This window comes from Acomys minous, assembly GCF_964271855.1.
Source record: "Acomys minous genome assembly, chromosome: 13".
Taxonomy (NCBI): Eukaryota; Metazoa; Chordata; class Mammalia; order Rodentia; family Muridae; genus Acomys; species Acomys minous.
The window spans coordinates 106965181-106989508 of record NC_140495.1 but is presented as its reverse complement, the minus strand read 5'-3'; the positions used below and the strand labels follow the sequence as shown (position 1 = coordinate 106989508).

Genomic DNA, 24328 nt, shown 5'->3' with positions numbered 1-24328 from the left:
AGATTGCAGTGTGAGCAGCCAAGAGGCAGGGAGGAGAAGGGGCCGCGGGTAGTAGTGAGAGGCTTTGTTACTTAGACCTTTGTCAGCCCAAATGTAAGAAACCTTGCTCTTACTGTAGATGAGGTGTAAAGTCAGTATACAGTTTGTTTGATCACAGCAAAGGAATAATGTGCATACTTGGTTTAAAAAGTATTATTCAGGCTGGAGTATGGGGCAACAGGATGCAGAGACAACATTCAGAAAAATTTTCAGTGATTCAATGTCACAGTGATGTTTTGGGCCAGGGCTCTGGAATGACTATTATTCTGCTTTTACTTTGAAGGTAGACTCAGCAAGCTGATGAGATGTTAAAAAGAGCCAGGATGACTTTTAAAATGTTTGGCTGTCAGAGAAGCAGTTATGAAGAGTTGGGGTTGGTACATAATGAATTTAAGATGTGATTAGATTAATGCACATTAGCTAAAAGTCTTTGATTATTTGGAGTTACCTTTGCCTAAGCAGAAATGTTGCAGTGGTGCTTGTTATGCTTTAGACAGGCCGTTCCTGATGCTTTCAAGTTGTTTGCCATAGGTGATGGAAGGGAAATACTTTTAAATTTTCTTATTGTTCCGTGACAAAACTTTTCCTGAGGACACGCAACACACTCTTCAACTCCCCCCGTTAGGGAACCCATGACAGGTAAAAGAACGGATATCACCCAAATCCAACTTGGTGACCCAGTGAGTTTCACTGGGGATACTTAGAGGAATATGGGTGAGGGGTTACTTACAGCAGCAGAAAGGACTCAGACCACCGTTCTATCAGAATCTAACCCAGCTCATAAAGCTGGGAACCTGACGCACACTGCACAGCCCGCAGGCAGCTCAGTAGGCTGGACACTGCTCTTTCCAGGTGCCTCAGTTGCCCTCAACCTCTTCAGGTAGCTTGGCTGGCTTCTGGTGCTTACAGACAGCTGGTGCCGTCTCAGTCTTTTTTGAAGCTCAGCTTGTTTGAGTTTTTGAGATTCTGTGCAGTTTAGCTCCCTCTCTCTGAGAGGGACTCCAGTTTTGTTTACTCTGGCAGGGAGGGGCCTAGTGAATCTGGTTTGTTTCAGGGACTTCCTGACTCCTGCTTAAGGCGCTTCCCTGTCCCAGCAAACTGACATCAGGTACTCAACGTTGTCTTGGCATGAAGTTGAGTATTTGCATTCTGCTACATGACCCGCCCACTTAGGTTTTTCCCCAAGCAATACTTTTTCTTTTGATTGACAAGAATCAGTTTTAAAAACTGAGGACTAGCCCTTTGATATTTGTTGCAAAGATTATACTGCCTTTTTGTTTTGTTTGAGGGTGTAGAGAGGGCATTTGGTTAAATCTTTCCAGTAATGTTTTTTCTTAAGCTCATTATTTTTGGGAGGTGGAAAAGATATTTAATATTACTGAATTTATCTGACTTTCATAGGCAGAGTTTATTTTGTGCTTAGGCTTCTATCCTACTAACATCATTAAAAAAAAACTGTCTTGCTTGTTTGTGGTTTCCTTTGTATTTACATCTGTAATCTGGATGTTAAATGGAGTGACGCACTAATCTAGGTTGATGGGCTTGATGAAGGGAAAATTGGAGCATCTAGGCTGCACCTGCAGAGCCTCAGCACTCTTCCACCCAGGCAAGTGTCAGTAGTTGTAACTAGGCGGCTCTCCACCTTTCCATCATTAGCTTCCTTGGGGAGGATTTGTTTGATGGTCATAGAGGTGGTTTGAGATTTGGTCTATACCTGCAGTAAATCAGAGTAGCTGCTGCTTTTATTGTGGTCTCTATGGTTGGAATGCTTAACTTGCTGCTGTCCTGGTATGCGGCAGCATTTCGTAATATTGTTAGTAGTCAAGTTGAAACCTAGCAAAACCAAAACAAGGCAAAATCAACTTTTATGGTTTTTAACCCAGTATGGTGAATGAATGATTTCTGTATATAATCAAATACAACTTTGGAGGGTGTAAACTTTTTGTTTGCAATAGAATCTTTAATACTGGGCTGGTAGAGGGCTTAGTGGGTAAAGGTGCTTGCTGAGAAGCACCAGAATTCAGTCCCTGAGACAGACGCACATGATAGAAGGAGACATCCAACTCCTGCAAGTTGTCATCTGACCACTGTGTGTGTAACATAGGGATGCATGTTACACACACACACACACACACACACACACACACACACACACGATACTGCTTTTTTTTTTGTTTCACTTCAGACTAAGCAAATTGCTCTCAGTTTTTTTTGCATTTTGCTACAGGAAGCAACTTGATGAGCTTCCCCCAGAAAGTAGCTTCTCTTCTCAGCTCGTTAGATGAACATGAGCCGTGTTGCTTTCTTGTTCCTCCTCCTCCTCCATTATATTACGTAACTCCTATAAGTTTATAATGCACAGTTTGATGAGCAGTTTAAAGCCCTCTGTCTTCCTGAGTTTCTTTACATTGCTGCTCCTCTCTGTTAAGGTTCAGGAACTCTGTTGTTTATTTTAGTCTAGGCTTCAACATTCACTCATCCTTGAAGAGCTGTCTTTTGGATTTGTATTTCTAGACAGCATTTTGCTATGCTTATAAAAGATTTTATATCTCTGCTGCCTACCACACACCAGCGTTAATTTCTCATCTCATGCTATTGATGAGTTCTGTGGCCTTTGGAACAGAAACAGTGAGAGGTGAGAAGAATAGAGCTTCACTGACTGTCTCTCCACTTCAGAGCTTAGTTCTCTGGAGTTCACACACATTTTAAAGTTTAATTTTAGATAGTCAATAATTTCTTTTCTGTCTAGAAAATAATCACTGCTTATTGGTATAACTTGGGGGGAGTTGGGGAATCCACTTATAGGATTAAATAAAGCCTACAGAAAAATTTAAGCTCTGGAGCAGTGAATGCCTAGACCGCAGTCACTCCTACTAGACTGGTGCACGTGAGTTCTCTTCTTCTGACTGAGATCTGCTTTTCTGCCTTGTTGATATTCTGATGCATTATCTGTAAGTTCTTAACTACACGCTCCCTGAGAGGAAGGGTGTGTGTTTTTTCATGGAATGATATGTCATTATCACACCTAAGAGAATGTCAGTAATTTTGCTAATACTTAGTATCCAGTTCCTATTTGTATTTCCACCAAAATGTTTTTTTAAACCTCAGTTAAAATTTGATTTTGAACCTAAACTTCAATCAGAAATTTAGTTCTTGCTTATGTCTATTTATTTTATTTTCAGTGATCATGGCAGATTTTTTTTTCTTTTAAGTTTGTTTCAGTTTTCTGGTTAGTTTTTGAAGCTATTTTGGTTAATTTTTTTATAGTGTTCAACATTCGGTTCATTTAATCACCTTGAACTTGTGATTTCCTTACCTCTCAAGTGCTTGGACATATAAACATATACTACCACTTTGGGTGTGTGTGTGGCATCTCGTTCAAACTCCACATATATGTGAGTGTTTTTCCTGCATGTAAAGGCAACACGTGTGTGCAGTACCATCAGAAGAGGGCGACGGATCACCTGGAACTGGAGTTACAGATGGCTGTGAGTTGCCATCTGGGTGCTGGGATTTGAACTTGGGTTTTTTGCAAGGACAGTGAGTGCTCTTAACTCCTGAGCCGTCTCTGCTGTCCTTCTAAATTCCTAATAACACCAAGATATTAGGTTGTTTTCTCTTATCAGAGGCAATAAAGTATTGGCATGAGCTTAGGTATTTAAGAATTGTTTTAAAAATAGTTATTTGATCAAAATTTTCACAAAATAATGACTCATTTAAATATATACTTACCACATAACTGAGTTCTTTTGACCTGAGATATTTTTACTATTGCAAAGAAACTGAAAATCCTCTATTGAATGTCATTATTTACTGCCATTCAAATAAAGTAGTCATGGGGGCTGGAAAGATGGGTCAAACATTAAGAGCATTTCTAGAGGTCCTGAGTTCAATTTCCAGCAACCACATGGTGGCTCACAGCCATCTATAATGTGATCTGACGCCCCCTTCTGGCCAACAGGTGTGCATGCATGCAGACAGAGCACTCATATACATAAAATGAATAAATAAAACCTTAAAAAGAAAAGAAATAGGGTGGTCATGTCCTAGAGTCAGAAAGACAATTTGACTTCCTGACTTTTTGTATTTTTATTTACCAGGATTGAGTGTTTGTGGATCAGTAAACAAGTTCATGGTGTGTGTTCATTTGTTCATTCTGTCGGGGGGTGGGGGGTGGGGGGGGGGAGTTAGAGGGTGTGTTTATAGTGTTATGATACAAAGGAGTTTTGTTGAGAATGTTGTAATCCCAAATTGGAATTTAAAGTTGCTGGAGTGGGAAAAATCCTGCTTTGTGTTTGGAGGTCTGTTCCTGTGGTTGAGGAAAGGACTTGGTTTTATTTTTCCTTCAGTAGCTTTTACTCACACCATGTTAGGTAGACCACCTTGTGTTTGTGTGTGAATGAAAATATTTATGAGCAGGCAGAAGCAGTTAAGTATCCACTTCTGTGATGGAGAGAGGCTACTTATTCCAAACTCAGACATTACTTTCCCTCCAGAAATTGCCTGTCACTAACCCCCAGGAGTAGAGTGAGTAATTATGAGTTGGAGTGTTAACATTCTTCACTCTTTTGACATTGTGTGCTTGGCAGGATGGAGGGTGGTTTTTTTTATTTTTTTAAGACTTCTTCAGGGTATCTGTATTTATCAAATACAATGCAGATGCTTTTATAATAGTAAATATGTGATTGGTAACTCTTAACTTACAATTTTCATCAATAAAGCACAGCTGTTTAGTTACAAATCAGAATGGATTAAGCAGTTTGTTGTACCTTGTGGCTCCCTAGAGTAATTTCAACAATGGAGATTTACCAGGAGCCTACAGCTCCTGATTTTCTTAGGTGCTCTTCTGTGGCTAGTGAACATTCATCTCTAGTGGCTACATGGCAAGCAGGGTTCACACATACCTGATGCCCAGTAGCTGTTCTTATCTCAGCAGAGAAGAGGGGAGGGCAATGCTAGTGACTGATTTAGGATGGGTCTCCAGTGGATCCTCTGGTTCTGACTGCTCTTGTCTGTGGTGACTGGTAGCTTTGGGCAGCTCTTTGAATGTGGTGGTGAGTCAGTGGAGAGCCAATGGGAGGCTAACAGGAAGGTGATGGATGTGTGCCTGGGTGAAGCTGTTAGTTCCGTGGATGCAGCATGCAGCTGTTGACTCTAGGCAGATTGCTCTCTTGAAAGATTTATTTTATGAAAATGATTGCTCTGCCTGCATGTATGTATGTGCACCATGCCTGGTGACTATGAAGGTCAAGGTCCCCTGGAACTGGAGTTAGAGGTGGTTGTGTGCTACCGTGTGGGTGCTGGGGACCAAACTCTGCTCTTTTGGAAGAGCAGCCAGGACTTTAAAACCACTTAGCCATCTCTGCAGCTCTTCTGGTCAGGTTTTCTTAACCATCTCCACCTCCTTGAGTGACCTGAGTAGAGATTTAGTAACCTCTGTCTTCTATGAAAGGAAACTTCTCTTTTTCATCAGTCCCCTTTCTAACTGTAAGGGCCAAGTATTTTAGGAGAGCATCCTGTTTTCAGCCAATAAGTCCTCAGCCTGATCTGCCTTTGACAGCCCAGTGCTTTTTATAATTTATATATATATATATATATATATATATATATATATATATTTGATTTTCCTTTTCTTTCTTCCCCTGCCACCCTCACCACTTTCTTTCTTTTGAGACAAAAGAAAACTCTGTTGGCTAAACTTGTCTCCAGTTTCTTGGTTTAAGCACATCTGTTGAGCCTCCGAAGTAACTGGCTATACAGGCCTGTGGGTTTCTTATGCACACCATTTTAGGTTTGTGTTAATGAAATGTTCTAGAAGAAAACATAAGAATTTTGGAAAATTACATTAATGTTCAGTGATAATTTTTAGTCACATTTTTGCATGCTGTAGCTGGGGTGGGAATTAAATGACTAAAGATTCAATTATTAAAATATTTGTTGACTGTATGGTGTATCCTTGGCCTGGTGCTAGGGAAAAAAAGGATGAAAAAAGCAGGGTGTCCTTGAGTGAAATTTAATTGCAAAAACTTATAATGAGTAAATGTAAAATAATTGGGGGACTAAAAGGAGAAATAAAGGTGTTTGGAATGTCAAAAAGTTATAGTAAATATATATCAAATATATTATCAAATATATCAGAACTCATATAAAAGATACATTTCTTTGAGAATGAATTTTCAAAAATTGTGTTTTTGCCAATATCAGATAACATAACTTCCTCACTCCTTTAAGATGTGCTATCTTCATGGCATTTTTTCTTTGAACACTGTCATGTGGTCAACACATGTAGTGTTGGTTCTTGTACATGTACTTACCTCTTTCTTGCTGGAAGGCTTGGTGTGCAGGTGCTGCATGTGAAGAGTATGGAGTCTCCCAGTTACAGAGCCTGATTTCAGCTAGGCAGCAACCCGCGACCATGCCAGGTTCTGTTTTGTTTGTTTGTTGTTGTTGCTGTTGTTTTTAAGTTGTGGTTTGTCAGACTAAGGCTCCCTCTTTTTATTAAAAAATTTAAAGGAAAAATTGGATTTTATCCTGTTTCTATATATACTAATTCTTACAGTATATAAATGTGATTGTGAACTTGAGGTCTCTTGGGTCAGATATTTGGCATGTTTCATACTTTGTTTTAAGATGATTTGTAGTTGTTGCCATGCCATTGACCTCATTTTGCTACACTTGCCCATCACTTCCCTATGTGGGTGTCCCCCCTCCCCCCAACGCAAATTTTATTATTCATAATGTCAAGTGAACATTTTCAGAATTTTTTTGTTTGGAGAAATGTGGCCGTAGCCCAGGCTGGCCTTGGACCTAGGACCCTGGACCCACATGCTCCTCCCTCCTGAGGACTTTGCTACAGGTCAGAGGCTCCATATTCAATTGTTGAGTTACTTCTGTAGGGCCAATTCCTGGAAGCAGGTCACATTGACTCTAGAACTTATTTGTGAGTTTATGCCCAAACTCTGCTATCATGGGATTTTGTTACCTTTCTGTATAATGTAGGTAAGGAGAAGAAAATGGGTAGGGGAAACCCCATTTAGACCTTTTGCATATAACTAATAGTAAAGAGCTGGATTTTTGATAGTTTTTTCTGTTTGCAATGAGATAAGGAAGAGTTGCAGAGATAGGAGGCAGCTCTCAAATAGACGCGCTTCAGTAGTCAGCCGTATTCTTTGGCAGTCTCAGGCTCTTTATTTTTAGGGAGATAGCTGATACAGGATGCCATCCTCATCAGGAGAATCTAGGTAGAAGAAAAAAGCGTTGTCCTGATAGAGCAGTCAGGAGCGCCTGCTGACTTCAGTGAGAGTGATCGTGGGCTGACCATTCAGGCCGCCAGGAAAGCAGCATTTGCTCAGCTTAGATGCGTAGTGGTGGTGGTAGGGGAAGAGGGCTCAAATGAAAACCCACAGGCAGCTCTTATTTCTCAAAGACCCCAAGCCCTCGGCTGTTTGAGGTTAAGGCAGCAGCTGCAGGGAGCAGGAGTGACTGCTGGAAAAGCTTGGTCACATCAGATGTCTTGTGCTCTATCTAGGCAAACCCAATTGGAATTGCTTTATTTTGCTCATTGAAGGACAGGATCACATTTTCATTTGTTCTGTTTAGCTTGGTCAAGTGTCCGATACACAGTAGGCTTAGTAATTGTATAGAATTAACAGATGAACTTTGAAATGAATAGTTGGCAGATGTGCCTTGGAAATTGTACTAGCTAGCTAGGGGCTTCTTGAACTGATATACCAGATTGATGGGGAGATTCTTCCATGGCTTCAGGGGATGGGTAACAGAATTGGAAGGCTGTTCAGGAAGCAGAGGTTATGCTAACTGCTTCATGAACCACCTTTGGAAAACTAGGATCCTTACCCAAATCTGCATTTGAGTATTTAGATCAATTTTATTGTGATCTCCAAGCTCTAGAAGCAACCAAAATAGCCATTAAAATGTGGTAAAATAACACAATCTCTAGTATAGCCATACAATGGAATATTAATTATCAAACCACAACTAGATATAGATGAATCTTAAATGCAGATTTCCAAGTAAAAGAAGCTGATGTGGAAAGTTTGTATTCATGTGATGTCATTGATGGAAAATGGTGAAAATGTCGTTGGTAGAAAGTGAAAAACCACAGCATTAGCACAAAAACCAGTGACTTCTAAGAGTCAAGGGAGAAGAAGGTTGCATTCATAAAGCATGGCTGAGTTTCTAAGTTGATGACGCTGTTACCTGCTATTAAATGACATGCAGCGAGGGGATCTGCTATGGAGGTCCCCTGAGGTATGCCTCTGAGAAATTACACCATGCAACAGATCTGGTTCAAGGAGGTTTATTGGGGGAAGGGAGAGGAGTGAAGACCTGGAAGAAGGGGTAGAGGCAGACAAATGGACATGCAGACAGACAGACAGACAGGAACAGAGCCATGAGGGCAGAGAAGGGAGGAGGAGCAGAGGAGAGAAAGGGGGCTCCCAGGACAGAAAAGGAGGAGGGACAGGGAGGGGGAACGAGAGAACACCAGGAGCAGAGAGAGGTCTAGAGTGTTAGTCTGTCCTTTTATATGCAGCGCACACCTGGCAGTATAGGGTGGGGATGACATTGCCAGGTCGCTGAGAGGAGCCTAGTGGAATCTCCTGTAAGCTGACACCATGACATTCACTGGTGACTACATGGTGTTTGTCAGTATGTAAGCTTTGCAGTACAAAGAGTGAGCCTTAATGCCCATAAGTTTACAAAATAAATCATTTAGGAAATTGTGATATCCCGGCATGTAATGCAACACATGACAAATCGGGCTGACTCTATGTCACCACTTTACTGAGGAGAATGGGGTAGGCAAAAAGAAAGGGTGCTCTAAGTCTAGAATAAGTGAGGCCTGTAAGACTAAAAGCACAGGCAGTGCGTGTAGGCTCGGGCTGAGCTGTAATTGGTAACATTGTTTCCATGGAGATAGATCTGACCCTGCTGTACGTGTACCCAGGAGCATGAATAAAGCAGAAGTAACCCTTCTCTTTCCCTTCCTCTTTCTTTTCCTTCCTTTCCTTTCTTTTTTCTTCCCTTTCTTTTCTCTCTCTCTCCCTTTCTTTTTTCCTTTTCCTTTCTTTTTAACTTTCCCCTTTCCTCTCTTTTGTAAAAAGGGTGCCTCATAGCCCAAGTGGTGAAAGGGTTTTAGGAAAATCCTTTAGAAAAGGATGAAGGTAGCTTTTCATAAGTTTCACCTGTGAGGGAAATCAAAAGATTAAAATTCCCTTGCATAAAATTTTTACAAGGTGGGGGCTGGAGAGATGGCTCAGTGGTTAAAAGTACTGCCTGCTCTTCAGAGGTCCTGGAGTTCAGTTCCTAGCAACAACGTGGTAGCTCTGGACCGTCTATAGTAATCCCAGCACTCAGGAGGCAGAGGCAGGCAGATCACTGTGAGTTCGAGGCCAGCTTGGTCTACAAACTGAGTCCAGGACAGCCAGGATTACACAGAGAGACCCTGTCTCGAAAAACCAAAGGGAAAAAAGAAAAAAGAAAGAAAGAAAGGAAAAAAAAAGAAAAAAGAAAGAAAGAAAAAAGTAACAATTCTCATAGATTAGCATACAGCGGAATTTTTGTTTTGTATTGTTAGCTGAGGGCTAAGGTAATGATACAGCAGCAGATCCTACTGAAACCTAGATGTTGCTTTCAAATTCCATCCCCCAGTAGTGGAACCATGTTTAGGTAATGCTGTTACCTCAGCTGAGTGACTGAAGACTAGCGTCAACATTGATGACTTAAGTGGAGTGTCGTGAGGGCGCTTTAACTTTCTGGTCTTCTTGGTAGGCTGTGCACCTATGCAGTACATTCTGACCCTGAGGAAAACCTAAGGTGGTGGACTAGTACTAGTAAAGGCTGCCATTCCAGCAGGAGGCATAGTGGTGGAATGCACTGTGTAGGACAAGGAGGAAACAAACAGAAAACTGGAATGAAGTGTGGCCTTAGTTAATAGTTTATCAGTATTGGTTCATTAAGTATAACAAATGTGCGGCAGCAGGGATGGCGCCCTAAGTGATGGGCTTCTCTTAGTCTGGAGATTGTTCTGCAAACCTACAACTACTTTTTTAAGTAAAGTTTTTCCTTTTAATTTTAAAAACTTATTTTAAAAAGAATAAACTGAGTGTGACACTGCTCTAATTGCTTAAGTTTTATCTACAGGTGAAATTTTAAGGCTTTTTAATAAAAGCAAATCAACATACTGTGGTGGTTTGAATGAGAATGATTCCCATGGGCTCACGTATTCAAATGCTGGGTTTGCAGTTGGGAGAACTGTGAAGGGTTTGGAGGTGTGACCTTGTTGAAGAAGGTGTGTCGCTGAGGGTAGGCTCTGAGGGTTCTAGTTTTGAAATTAAGAAACAGAAATAGTTCCTTTGCCCTCCACACAGTCTTATAAAGGAATGAAAAGTACATAGGTGCTCATTGTGGGCCTGGTGCTTACCTTCCACTTCGCTTTTTTCTTTTTATATATCAGTAGAAGTATACATAAATGAAAACATAAACAGCATACCTTTCTCTCATGTACTTGGCAAGACTTAAAGTTTGCTCTGAGTCTACTTGAAAGGAACTTGGGGCACCCAGACACTTCGGAAACACAGCTCTGCTTTTATGCCCTTTGCAAAGAGCTCTATAAATGTCCCAAAGGAACACAAAGCCTTAGACTGGAAAGTGTTTGAATTAATTTTTATTCATTCTGAAATAAATCATTCTATCTTCACCTCAAAAGATAGTACCACCTTCCAAGTTAAGAAATATTCATAGTCTTGTAGAAACAGAGTTCAGCACTCGGGTGTCAGAACCTGAAATGAATGCAAATGCATCTTAGGCGAGATGGTTTATGTTCCAGATCACATGCTCTCCATCTTGATGCTCTTCTGTACCTAATTTGTACATTGTAAAGTATATTAGAATTTTATCTTTTAGCAAGCTAATGGCCAGTGGTCCAGACCTTTAGATTGTATTGAGTACAATCACCTTTTACTCTGTAAAACTATAGGGCTATTAATAGCTCATTTTCAGCTACTAATTCATTCTATGGCCATATGTAAATACCCTCAATTTGCATGATGCTGATAGTGTAGCAAGAGGCCTGGTTTACTGTGAACTAGACTTATGCACATGTCTGTGTGTTCCATGGCTGCAGTGGCTCTTAGGGAAGGTCAGTTAATGAAAGCGAAGTCAGTTTCAGAACTATCAGCATACAAAACAGTTCTTGTTATACCTTTTCTTTCAGGCCAAATATTGATGAGCAGGTGAGTGCAGAGTTAGTAACCATGTGTTACCTTCCTGTTTGCCTTTCTGAGTGGTGTTCTAACTTTCTCATTATTTGAAGTGTAGACAACTCACTGAAAGTTTTGGGGCTCAAGAGGAGTTTTGAATACTTTAGGTTCAGTTTTGTTTGAAGTCACTGTAATTCTATTACCTGTTATTTCTCTCTCTGTGCTTGAAAAATAAAGCAAACAAGAATATTTCAGAGATGAGAGTTGCTGATGTATACTAATGGAACTAGTTGCTTGACTGGCTAGATTATAATCTCCTTGAAAGTGAGATTGTCTGCCATAGCGATCCACAGGCATGTACCATGTAGATGATGTGCAGAGACCACCCAGGGGCAGGCAGCCCTACTTCCCCTTTCTAGGGAAGTCTGCAGTCTTTGGGGCACTTGATCTAGCACATTGTTTTACCATGTGCTGTTAGTGTAGAGCACCATTAGCTGTGAGCACATCAGATGTACGCTTCAGAAGTTTTGTCCAATTTAGTAAAAGCTTGAATTCTAGAATACTCAGAAATTGTTTTTTTCCTTAAGAAAAATAATAGTGCTATTTATTACAAACATAAAATAAGCATAATTCAGCAATAAATACGTGCCATGCTCTGATAACATTAGAGTTGTCAAGGTGACATCTGTAGAAGCTTATGGCTTTGTTTTAAATTATAGTACTACCTTTATAATGTAAGCAAGCCATACATCCTGTTGGATTACAAGTGGAATTAATGATCGTTGAATGAGTCTATTATCTTCTTTTTTTGTTTTTGTTTTTGTTTTGGTTTTTCGAGACAGTGTAGCCTTGGCTGTCCTGGACTCGCACTGTAGACCAGGCTGGCCTCGAACTCATAGGAATCCACCTGCCTCTGCCTCCTAAGTGCTGAGATTAAAGGTCTGCAACCCCCCCACCCCCCAATGATTATAGGAAATTAGTTTCTTATAAGACATAACATGGGGTCTTTTTATTTTTGGTAGATATATTCTAAGACACATTCACTATATTTTCCTGTTTGTACATACCCATGATAAAGCTTAATTTGTAAGTCAGGCACAGCAAGAGATTAACAAGCCTGTAGCAGTACTCTGTGAAGCCTGTGACATGAGCACTGTTGCACCATTAGCTTCTGTACAAGCACACGCCTAGCTCATCTGATAACCAGGTTGTCTGTGAGATGTCTACCAGGTAAGTGTTACGTGGATCCATTCCTCAATATACATGGGATATTGGTACCAGCACCCCAACAGATATCCAGATCTGGTTGTATTCAAGTCTTCTGTTTAAAATGGCATAGTAAACCAGAGGTGGTGGTGGACACCTTTAATCTCAGCACTTAGGAGGCAGAGGCAGGCAGATCTCTGTGAGTTCAAGACCAGCCTAGTCTATAAGTTGAGTCCAGGGCAGCCAGGGCTACACAAGAGAAACCCTGTCTCGAAAAACCAAAACCAAAACAAACCAACAACAAAAAAAGGCATGGTACTTGCTTATACTTTATATACTTGTACATATTTTAAATCCTCTCTTGTTACTTACAATACTTATTGGTCTTTCAGTGCTATTTAAGTAGTTATTGTATTATATTGTTAAGGAAGAATGACAAAAAACTGTACATACTCAGCGCAGACAGACACTGCCTTTAAAAAAAGAGTGTGTGTGGGTGAGGGTGTGTGTCTGTAGGTGTCCTCAGAAGCACTCAGGGCGGGTAGATCTCCTGGAGCTGGATTTACAGGCACGTGGATACTGAAACCAAAGGTTCTTTGGAAGAGCAGTTTGTGTTTTTAACTGCTGAGCCAGCTTTCTAGCCCCCCATACATGACAGCTTAAAAATATATTTGTATCCATTTGGTTGAATTTCTGGGCGTATTTGTATGGAGGAAGGAGAGCAAGCACCATACGACCATGCCTGACAAGAGGCATGTTGCTTCATGACAGCAGGATGGCATCGTGCTATTTAGAGTGCGACACAGTTTAAAACCTAGGAACTGCTTACTTTTGAATTTTCCATTCAATAGTTTTGTGCTGTAACTGACTATGAGTACTGAAACCATGAGAGTTGAAACTGAGAGCCAGGGGAGCAGCTGTACATTCTGGAAGAGTGAGCAATGGAGGAAGCTGGCTTCTAGCGCATGGCTCACAGCATGGCAGCTGCTTTGAGATGAGCAGTGTGTCTGCTTTGTGGGGTAACTCTGTTGTGAACTCTTTTGGTCAGAGTTGAGGAAGTGGGACAAAGCACAAGAACCAAGTGTTCATTCAGATTGTACCAAACCATACTCTTACCAACTACAGTTGCTTTCATGTGTACTACTTAACCTATACTCTAAAACTTGGAATATTTGAATGTATAAAATATAAGCCAATAACTGTGAAATTAGAACGTTTAGCCTAAAGCATGTTGTTGCAGAATGGCAAGGGCATGAAAGTGAAGCCAGAGATACTTCAGGCCCTCCGTGATTAACCACAGACAAAGCATTTGCTTCTTCCACTAAACCTGCTGAGCAGCAGATCGTAGTCTTGTAAAGATGTAAGGAGAGTGGCATTTCTTTTGAGGATCTTCTCTTAGAAGTTATCCAAGGCTTATTTAAGCCTGTAAAATACAGATGTGAACTTTTCCAACTCTAAGCTGGCGATTTTCTTGATGTCACACATTTGTGTAGGTGTGTGTGGACAGTGAGCTGCTTCCCTGTGACAGTCATGACTGACAGCTTCCAGGGAGATATTCAGCCTCTGAAAGCGCCGTGGCTTGGAAGCTTTTATATGAGAGAGATGAGAAAAGAGAGAGTGCTCAACAGATGGGCTCAGAGTTTCCTTAGTACCATTTCAAACCCCAGGAGCTCCGTGTGGGCTGTTTTATTTTGAGTTGTATTATGGACATACAGTATATATCTACTCTCACTTTATAGACCCATCTAAGCGTGTTTTGAAAGGTGAAACTTGAGTCTCAAAGATTGGCTCTAATATCTTTATCAAAATATGGCAGACATTGACAGATGGTTTCTAGGGGTAATTCGTTGGAATTAGATCTTAATTTCTTTAAAGTGCCAGTATATAAAAACGACTGTAGGCATTCATTATTGCATTGCCAATAATAACTAACAATTTCCTGTCAAAAATATACAGTAATAGTTAGCACCTGACTTTCCCAGATCAGATCATATCGTATAGGAGGAGCAGCTCTGAAGCAAGATCCACGAGGCTCCATATTTCTCTCTCATTTCACATCTCAGCTAAGTCATTTAAGTGTATGATAGTTAGCCTATTTCTGGAATAATATGTCTGAACCATAGGATTCTACTATGAAATAAAAATAAGATGTATATTAAAACTGAAAATATAGCTGGCGTGCCTGTAATCCCAGTACTTGGGAGACTGAGGCAGGTAGATTTCTGTGATTTTGAGGCCAGCCTGGTCTACAAAGCAAGTCCAGGACAGCCAGGGCTACAGAGAGAAACACTGTCTCGAAAAACAAAACAAAACAAAACGCAAAACAAACAAACAAACAAACAAACAAAAAAACCTAAAACCAAAAGCCAAACCCGAAAATATGTAAGAATTTTTTGGACCACAAAATATTATCATAAGCTCCTTATGATTGGGAACGGCAAAAACTTCAATGGATAGTTCTATGGAAACAATTCCTACACTAGAGTTGGCAAAGCTGAGCAGCGTCTCATGAAACTAGACATTGCGTATTCAATACTGCAACAACTGACAGCTCCTGAGCTCTGCTTTACTGAATCCGTACAAACCACAGTGGTTCTGTTTTTACCTTTGCACTTAGAACCACTCATGTGTTTTTGTTTTTTGTTTTTTCCTTCCTTCTCTTAAAACAAAAGGAATGGGAGCTGGACATGGCAAGGCATACCTGTAATCTCAGCACTACAGAGCAGTTCCAGGATTTATAGAAACCCTGTCTGAAGAAACAAACAAGGAATGGAAGAGAAGGAAAAGAAAGGATTAAAAGGCCAGTCTTGCACACTTACAAGATAATACATGTTTTAGATAAAAACTATTGGAACTATTAGTAACAGCAGATGAGAGTTAACTGACCAGATGTGTCTGTTCTTCTGCTGTGATAGAATGTGGGGTGGTGAGAAATTTCACACCAGTTTTATTTCACACTAAATAATTTACACACACACACAGAGAGAGAGAGGGAGGGAGGGGGGAGAGAGAGAGAGAGAGAGAGAGAGAGAGAGAGAGAGAGAGAGAGAGAGAGAGAGAGGGAGAATGTGATATTTGCCTGATTAAAAAGTTGTCCTTTCTATATAAAATTGACTTTCTTCTTATGCTGCTGAGTGCTTTTGTCCTTGGTGAGGGTCATTAATGCACTCAGCTAAAGCAGTCTCTCAGTGTTGTGAATCATTCAGGCAGCTAAACTCGCACATGTTTTTCCTCAACACACAAAACTGCCCAACCCTTGGTTCCTGCTGAGGTTTTGACTGGTGGTCTGGGCTCTGGAGGATTGTTCAGAGGAAGGAGAAGAAACTGTGGATTCCATTAAATCCACAGTCAGTGTAATAAGATCATAGTGAGTTGTAGCCAGTGTGTCTGTTTGTGCACACTAAACTAAGCCACACCTGGAGAGTAGGAGGATATCAAAGGCCACAGGTTCACATCGATTATGTAGATGGGCCAGTCATAGTAGGAGTCTGAACTCCATTTCTCAGAGAAGGCAGAGATGTGAAGTAAGTGGAATTTGGGCCTTGCCAGGCTTTTGCATAGTATTAAGTAGTTAAAAATTTAAAAGGAAGCTGGGTGCAGTGGTGCACGCCTGTAATCCCAGCACTCACGGAGGCAGAGGCAGGCAGGTCTCCATGAGTTTGAGTCCAGGACAATCAAGGATACTCAGAAATCCTGTCTCGGAGTGGGGGTGCTGTGGTGGGGTGGGGGAACTAAGGGCACCAACTGCTCTTCCAGAAGTTCTGAGTTCAATTCCCAGCAACTACATGGTGGCTCACAACCATATGTAATGTGATCTGATGCCCTCTTCTTGTCTGTGGGTGTACATGCAGGCAGAGTACTGTGTACATAATAATAAATAAGCAAGTCTTTAAAAAAAAGGTGCATTAGGGGAGAGGCCTTGAGACCTACATCATTGAGAATATGATTGATGTAGTGTTTGTTATTTTAACAGTTAACAAACTAATGAATCCATAGGGCTTAGAGAAAGGGCATTCTACATACTGAGTTTTATATTCAAGAAAACCCAGGTAAAATTTCAAATACAGAAACATCTCTTAAATCAGGAAAGTTGGTCACTTCTTGGGTGGAGGGACAAAATAACTAACTTAGTTTGCAAGAGAGGATTTTGAGCATGAGAGAGAGATCTGTCTTTCTCACGTTGCTCTTCTTTCTCATCCTCTTGTCTCTCTCCCCAGCCCATATTGTTTACCACTAATTAAGCATCTCAGGGTGGTGCAAGTCCTAAGCTGCTGTGGACCTTGGCAGTGCTTAGACTCACTTTTAATCCCCAAGTGAAGGGCACAGATTTGGAGTTGTTGGGTATATATAATACAGATTTGTAAAAACCACAGCAGAATTCCTACTAATAGGAATTTAAATATATAATCATTTCTGGAAGTTTGTATCCAAGATTCAGAGGTTTTAGTCTCTCGGCAATTAATTAAGAAGCCTGGTGATATTTGCCTACAGGCATAATGTTCACAGACCAGCTTTGTCTTTTATACTAGAACTGGTTTCCTTGGACTCCTGTGCCATCTGAACTGCCTCTGTGTAGGAAGGTGCATCACTGTAGGACCTGAGTGAAGGGAATCTTATTTGGATTCCTTTTTGTGATTTTTGAATTTTGAGCCCTATAAAGTATAATTCCAATAAGTAGCTAGTTAATATTTAAAGAAAGAAATTCTAACCTCTTTGGACTTTGAGTGTGTGGTCTCTGTTGCTAAGATGCTGTTGTATGGAAGGGAGAGAAAAAGACTAAATTTAGGTGGCATTTAAGCAAAGGGGTAAACGCTTTTTTGCCTCATTTCTCACTGACATCTGATTTCTTTTTTTCCTCTCTCAGCAGCAAATAATATCCAAAAGCTGCTGCTAGATACCAGGTTATGAAAGAGCAAATAAATACCTCCCACCCTCCACCCACATTGTAAATATCTGAAAATGCTTCTGTGAGGAGAGAAAGGATGTAAATTTCTGTTCGTGCATTTGCTAGACTGCAAGAGCTTGCCAGAACTGTATTCTGAACTCTTGTTGGATCCTGCCACAGCCCTGCATGTGTCATCACCATCCAGATTTAGTTTTGGAAGTGAATGTGGTTAGTTTCTTTTGTGGGGGCTTTCCCAGAAAACTCCGGACCAGATGAGTTCTTCTGCAGTCAGTGTTTGGTGCTGAGACTTGGCCTGGCTTGGGTCTGTATATTTTCCATAAGATCAGATGTAACCAGGCATTATGTTCAGGGAGGCAGAGGCAGGCAGATCGATGTGCGTTCAAGGCCAAGCAGGACTGCAAAGCGAGTCCAGGACAGCCAGGGGTACACAGAGAAACCCTGTCTTGAAAAACAAAACAAGACAAGTTAGCACTACCTTTAAAGTTACAGAAGGCAATCAGGAAACTTAAGCTCATGTCTTATCACTTCTTTGGTGTTCCTGGTGAAATAAGACTCTATTGTAAGGGTGCTGCTGAGTAGTGACCATGTAGATTGCCGTCTCTGTCAAGGATGAAGCTCTTGGAAGTGCCACTAAGCCTCCGCACAGGACTTCTCTGGGTCTTTGAGTTTGTATTACCCAACAGCAGTGCAGGCTCTGGGTGTCTTTCTCCTGTAGTCTGCAGCTTTGGCTTTTACGCCTGTGCTGGACTGCAGTGGGACTGTAGGGATGAGAGGACGTTCTAACTTGCTTGAATTTAGGCAAACATTTGTCTATTTGACTTGGTATTTAGAACATAAAAGATAGTTGGTGAGTGCCCAACTGCAAGGCCACATGTTAAGATAGAGGGTCTTAGCAGGTCTGTTTTATATATCCAAGGCCTCCAAGAAGACTTGGGCATAGTGACAGGACTCCACTGGATTTCTATGCAGGGAAAGACTTGTGCTTAGGGCATTTTTGTTAAGAATTCCAATAGGAGCCAGGCAAAGTGGTGTACACCTTAAATCCCATGGTGGATCTCTGTAAATTCAAGGTCAGCGTGGTCTGTGTAGTTAGAGACCTTGTTTAAAAACACAAAACAAGCAAAAAAGGAAAAATAAATATAGGGCAGGTAAAGTGTTTTTTTTTTTCTTTTTTCTTTTTTTGTTTTTTGTTTTCTTTTTCAAGACAGTGTGTAGCCCTGGCTGTCCTGGACTCACTTTGTAGACCAGGCTGGCCTTGAACTCACAGGGATCCCCCTGCCTCTGCCTCCCGAGTGCTGGGATTAAAGGCATGTGCCACCCCGCCCAGCTTTTTAAATGAATTTTTATGTTCTTTGAACATCATTTCCTATTTCACACTATCACTTTTATATTAATAGTCTTACTCATGTCAGAAATCTGTTATTAATATGTAAGTAGATACTTATCTCAGGGTTTCATTGCTGTGAAGAGACACCATGACCAACATTTATAAAGGGAAACATTTAATTGCGACTGGCTTACAGTTTCAGAGGTTTAGTCTGCTATTGTTATGGTGGGAAGTGTGGCAGTGTACAGGCAGACATGGTGCTGGAGAAGGAGCCGAGAGTTCTACGTCTTGATCCAAAGGCAGAAGGAGACTGTCACACTGGGTATATTTTGAGCATAGGAGACCTCAAAACCTGCCTCACAGTGAAGTATTTCCTCCAAGGAGGCCACACTTAATGGTGCCACTCCCTATGGGCCAAGCATTCAAACACAGGAGTGTATGGGGTGCATTCCTATTCAAGCCAGCACAATAGTTTAAATAATTGTTCAGAATCATATGGAATAGGAACTTAATATCACTCTTTTCAAAAGAAAAGTTTGACCTGTTTTTCTCAGTTAAAAAAATATAGTTGTATTTCATAATTCATTACAATTTTTGATGAAAGTAAAATGTGAAATTTTAAATGTGGAAGAAAAGATCATAAGGTTTGACATTTGACATTATGTATAGCACTTTGGGGTACACTCTGTAGTAGCCAACATTCAGGAACCCTAATTTGTATCTGCATTGTATTTGGGTAGAGGGAAGGGTTCAGTAGTGGAGCTTGTGCCTGCTGCTGCTGCTGCTGCTTGTAGTGCAAGTATTCTCATCCCTGTGAGGAAGTTGTGTCTTCTCTTCAAGGCTTGGATGGAGAAATTTGGTAAAATATTAGAGCAAAGCCAGACATAGTGGTGCCTGCCTTTCATTCCAGCACCTGGGAGGCAGAGGCAGGTGGATTGCTGTGAATTCAACGCCAGCCTGTTCTACAAGGGGAGTCCCAGACAGCCAAGGCTAACACAGAGAGACTCTGTCTCGAAAAAACAAAAACAAAAAAAATAAAATAAAAACCAAAAAATTTAGAGCAGCCAAATTTGACATTCCGGTACACATTATTGCCCTGAAACTCTTATTTAGTTTTAATAGTAAATTTTAATCGTTATATAATGAATTTTAGGGTCCAAAAAATCTTAACTTCAATGTCAATTAAGGACCCTTGAGACAAAATAAGGGGAGCGATGGATGCAAGAAACTTGGTCACCCTCTAGTGGTCGCTGTGGCCATATTCCACATCACCTGTCACTGGGAGGGAGATGCAGCACTGGTCAGAGTCACTAGGATGTCAGGGTCAGTTCTCTTGGTACTGTGGTCATGCTAGTTCATTTATACTTGCACATATTTTTAAACGTTATTCAGTTAAACTTTGTATTTTCTTGAGACAGAGAAATAAAAGGATGATTGAGATGCAAGCAAGCTACATACAGTGTTGACCAGTATGTGCTGGTCACTGTTAACCATGCTACTTGTAATCCTTAAAATGCAGCTTTGAGTTGCATGAAGAGTCTATGTGTGCTGTGTTTCATTCAGCCCCGCTGGTGTTTTCAGGGAGTAGTAGTTACTCTACTGCTGCGGCCAAGAGAAAGATTGTCTGCCCACCGAAGCCCTTCTCTTTTAACGACTATCTCAAATGCTCCCTTTGCTGTGGACGGCTCATCGCTCCAGCGAGCCTTCAGCATACATGTGTTCTGTGTTCCTGTCTCAAACAGTTTAAATAGGGTACTTACTGCTTTTTGCCTTTGTGTTGCTTATTTCCTGCCTTTGTTGTTTGTTTTGTATCTAGCTGCCTCAGAATAGAAAGCACCTGAAGCATTTGCTTGAAATTGTGTATCTGTCTCAGGAGGCATTTGTTTCTATGTGGGTACAAGGGATGAAGGTGTTTTTTTGGTTGCTTTTGTTGTTGTTGTTCATACATTAACATAGTAACATGTGATTTTTTTCCATAGGAGAACTTGGATGTTTTAAAAATTGTTTAGTTGGCAAGTACCATACATTGTTCAATCTGCTTTTTATCAATACAATGACTAGACCAAGACTGATAAGAACTTAACCTTTATTTGATGTCTGTAGGAAGGTGGGAAAACTCCATATTAATCCATTTAATATTACACGCGTATTCTTGATGTGTTTAGTCAACTGTGCTTTGTAGTTTCTTTTTTAAAAATAGAGCAATTAATTTTGAAAACATGCCCAATCTCATTACTAATCAGGGAATGCAAATTAAAACAAAACTGAGATAATTTCAAACTATTATATTGGTAGAAGTTAAAATATCTGTTAGTGAGAACCGCATGGGCTCTGCTGCTTGTGAGTCCTTCCACGGCAGTGACACATTGATTTTGCTTGGCCTAGTGTTTCTAAGTGCAGACCTCAGAAGTACTTACACACACAAGACCAGTGTAAGAACATTCATGGTAGTAGGATTTGCATTAATGGAAAAGCTGGAAGCAGGCTGTCTGGCAGCAGGCGCATATATTGTATATCCATAAACTGAATGCCATGGCTTGTCCAAGTGGACTGCATTTGAGCAACATGGCTGAAAAGTGTCTGAATGGTGCACATGTATTGCATCATAGCTTAGAAGATGCAGTGGCATGCTGTTTGTGGCTGCCTATCTGCGGATGCTTATTACTAGAAACAGGTACAACTAGAATTGGCATGCAGGTCTGATGCAGATTCCCAGCACGGGTGACCTCTGGGAAAGAGAAGAGACTGGAGCTGAAGCAGAGCACACGCAGCACTGTACATCGACCTGCTGCCTTCCTTTCCTTTTGAACCTTGGAAGCACACAGTGAAGTACTGAGACCGAACTGGAGGGCGGGTGCAGAGGTCATGCTGTTTGCTGTACATATTTTAGAAAACAGTGATGGATTAACTATAGGTATAAATATATGTTGTAAGAGGCCACAAATTCAGTCATCAGTAGAACATAGAACCGAGAGTGGTAACTGTGAAGCCTAAGGTAGTGGCTCAAAACGTCAGTTTTAGAGTCAAATCCTAGCTGTACACTTGCTAGCTACTGGCTTTGAGCCTTGGGAGGGATATCCTTGAAATAGTAATTTTACTAACATTTGTCAGGAGATTTGAAAAGGGAAAAAGGTATGCTAAAAGTGATGAGCACTCCATATACCATAGCATTACTCAGGCTGTGGTTGTTGGCATTAAGTAATTGTACTTTCTAGATGCTAATTGCTATCCTAATGTAAGGGTAGTGTGTTAACACACATGCACATACACATCTTGTTTTCTGAGTACATAAAGTTTCTAGGTGGGTGGTGGCGGTACATGACTTTAATCTCAGCATGTGGGAAGCAGAGGCAGGTGGATCTCTTGAGTTTGAGACCAGCCTGGTGTGCAGAGTGAGTTTGGGGGTAAACAGGGAATCCCTGTCCCAGAAAAACCAAAACCAAACCAGACCAAAAAACAAACAAACAAAAACCCCCTAAAATACAAAACTAGAACCTATACTCACTCAGAGGACAAACTAAAGTTATGTTCCAAACTCAGATTTAATTACAATTAAAATCTTGCAGGACAACATTGATATTAACTAACTTAGTTACTGAGCTTTCCTAAGCAAAGTCCCCCCCCCCAAACCTTTGGGGGGAAATACTCCTTTAAAAATAAATCAGTTACCCTGTCTCAAAAACCCAAATAAAGTAAAGTAAAATGAAATGAATCAGTTAGGCGGGCGTGGTGGCGCACACCTTTAATCCTAGCACTCAGGAGGCAGAGGCAGGCGGATCACTGTAAGTTCGAGGCCAGCCTGGTCTACAAAGTGACTCCAGGACAGCCAAGGCTACTTAGAGAAACCCTGTCCCGAAAAACCTAATCAATCAATCAATCAATCAATCAGTTACTTACATCTTCTTCAGCTAAGATCTCCATCTTTAGTGGGCTGGTCCAGTGTGTGGCCTGGTTTATTTCACCTTGACATAAGCTGGAGTCACTTGGGGGAAAACACACCTCAACTGAGGAAGTGTTCCAATCAGATTGCCTGGTGGGTAATCCTGTGGTGTCTTTTCTTGATTGATGATTGATGTTGGATGATCCAGCTCAGCTCTGTATGGGTGGTGCTATTTCTGAGCTGGTGGTCCTCGGTGCCATATGAAAGCAGGCTGAGCAAGCCTTGGGGAGCAAGCCAGTAAACAGTGTTTCTCCATGGCCTCTGCATCAGTTTCTGCTTCTGGGTCTCTGCTTTGACTTCCTGTCCTGACTTCTATGGATAATGGACTACAACTTGTAAGCGGAAACAAGCCCTATTTTCTCCAAGTTGATTTTGGTCAGTGTTTTATTATAGCATAGAAAACTCTAAGACTTTGAGTAGTGATTATAAATTGAATAAAACTGATGTAGGTGCAAGAATAAAATGTTGTATGGACAGAAGAGGGGAATAAATTGTGAGATTGCATTTTTAGCGATGATTTTCAGTACACAATCATAGTGCCCTTCTGAAACCTTGTTTTCGTGAGATTCATGTAGGAGTGAGGAGGGTAGGACCTGTCACTGGAATGATGAAAACACCTATCCCCAAGGTAGCTCACGTCTTGAGGCCAAGGGCCAGAGGTGAGTGGTAGGTGTGGGTCAGGGTTGGGGTGGGATAGAAGGGATTTTTGTGTACATGGAGGAAGGACCAGATCAAGCAGGTCTTCACATGCGTGTTTGGCATTCAGTTAGAAACACTGCCTTTCCATTCCACAGTGACACCCGCTGGGATTTGAAGCTAGTTACTAGTGTGTCCAGTGAGCCATGAGTTCCAGAGGTAGCTCAGTGTTTTTTAAAGTGAAGGCTGAAGGCTTGATTTGCTTAGTTTGACTACATTACTGTTCGCATAGATTTAATGGCACTTTAGTTGAGACTCTGTTTTTGTTTTGTGAGTTTTAAACTGTAAACAGTGTCCTTAAAACACACATCTTTAGAATTTCTGTATTTAACGTGTACTTCTACAGGGAGGGGGGAGGGGAAAGGAGAGGGTGAGCTACTCATGTAAACAAAGAAAACCAGGCCTTTTCTAGATACACATTTCCCCCCTCTTCCAGGGCTTAATAACCCCCTTTATGTTTCACCTTCCAGCCAAACATATGGACTTGATTGTTTTATATAAACATTTATTAGCCATGTTTTTTCAAATTACAGAAAGCAATTTCCAAGTCAGCATTTTTTTGGAATTTTTTTTTTTTTACATTTTTCTTTTCAAGACAGGACTTCTCTGTGTAGCCCTAGCTGTCCTGGAACTTACTTTGTAGACCAGGTTGGCCTAGAACTAAGAGATCCATCTGCCTTTGCCTCCCAAGTACTGGGATTAAAGGTGTGCGCCATCACGGCCAGGGAGGGTTTTGATTCTTTAGTTTTGAATTTTGTTCTTTCCTTTCAAACACTTAGCCCTGTTTTCCCTTAAAGTGGTCCCCCATCCCCAATCAAACATTGTGTGTAGACTCTGTACTTTGTAGACTTTTCAGGTTTACACTTGTTGGAGAACTCAAACACTGTATTGTTACTGTCCAAGAAGCCACTTTGTTACCACATGAATCTTAGAAAGTAAAATGTGGCTTTCAGAATGAAGTCCATCAGCGTGGTGTGGCAGTGGCGCACACCTTT

The 24328-nt window shown here is 41.0% G+C and overlaps 1 protein-coding gene across 2 annotated transcripts in view; it reads left to right on the top strand.

Moving 5' to 3' along the window:
* Positions 1-24328, top strand: part of ZFAND3 (zinc finger AN1-type containing 3) — a 206571-nt gene that overhangs the window by 91233 nt on the left and 91010 nt on the right. The window contains exon 1 of one of the 2 annotated variants that reach the window (XM_084754015.1): positions 15135-15264. The exons of the other annotated variant lie outside the window; for it this stretch is intronic. Within the exon in view, the coding sequence (XP_084610141.1) occupies positions 15234-15264 (31 nt within the window). The 5' untranslated portion in view covers positions 15135-15233. Of the gene's footprint in view, positions 1-15134; positions 15265-24328 lie in introns of those variants that run through there. 2 annotated transcript variants of the gene reach the window in all.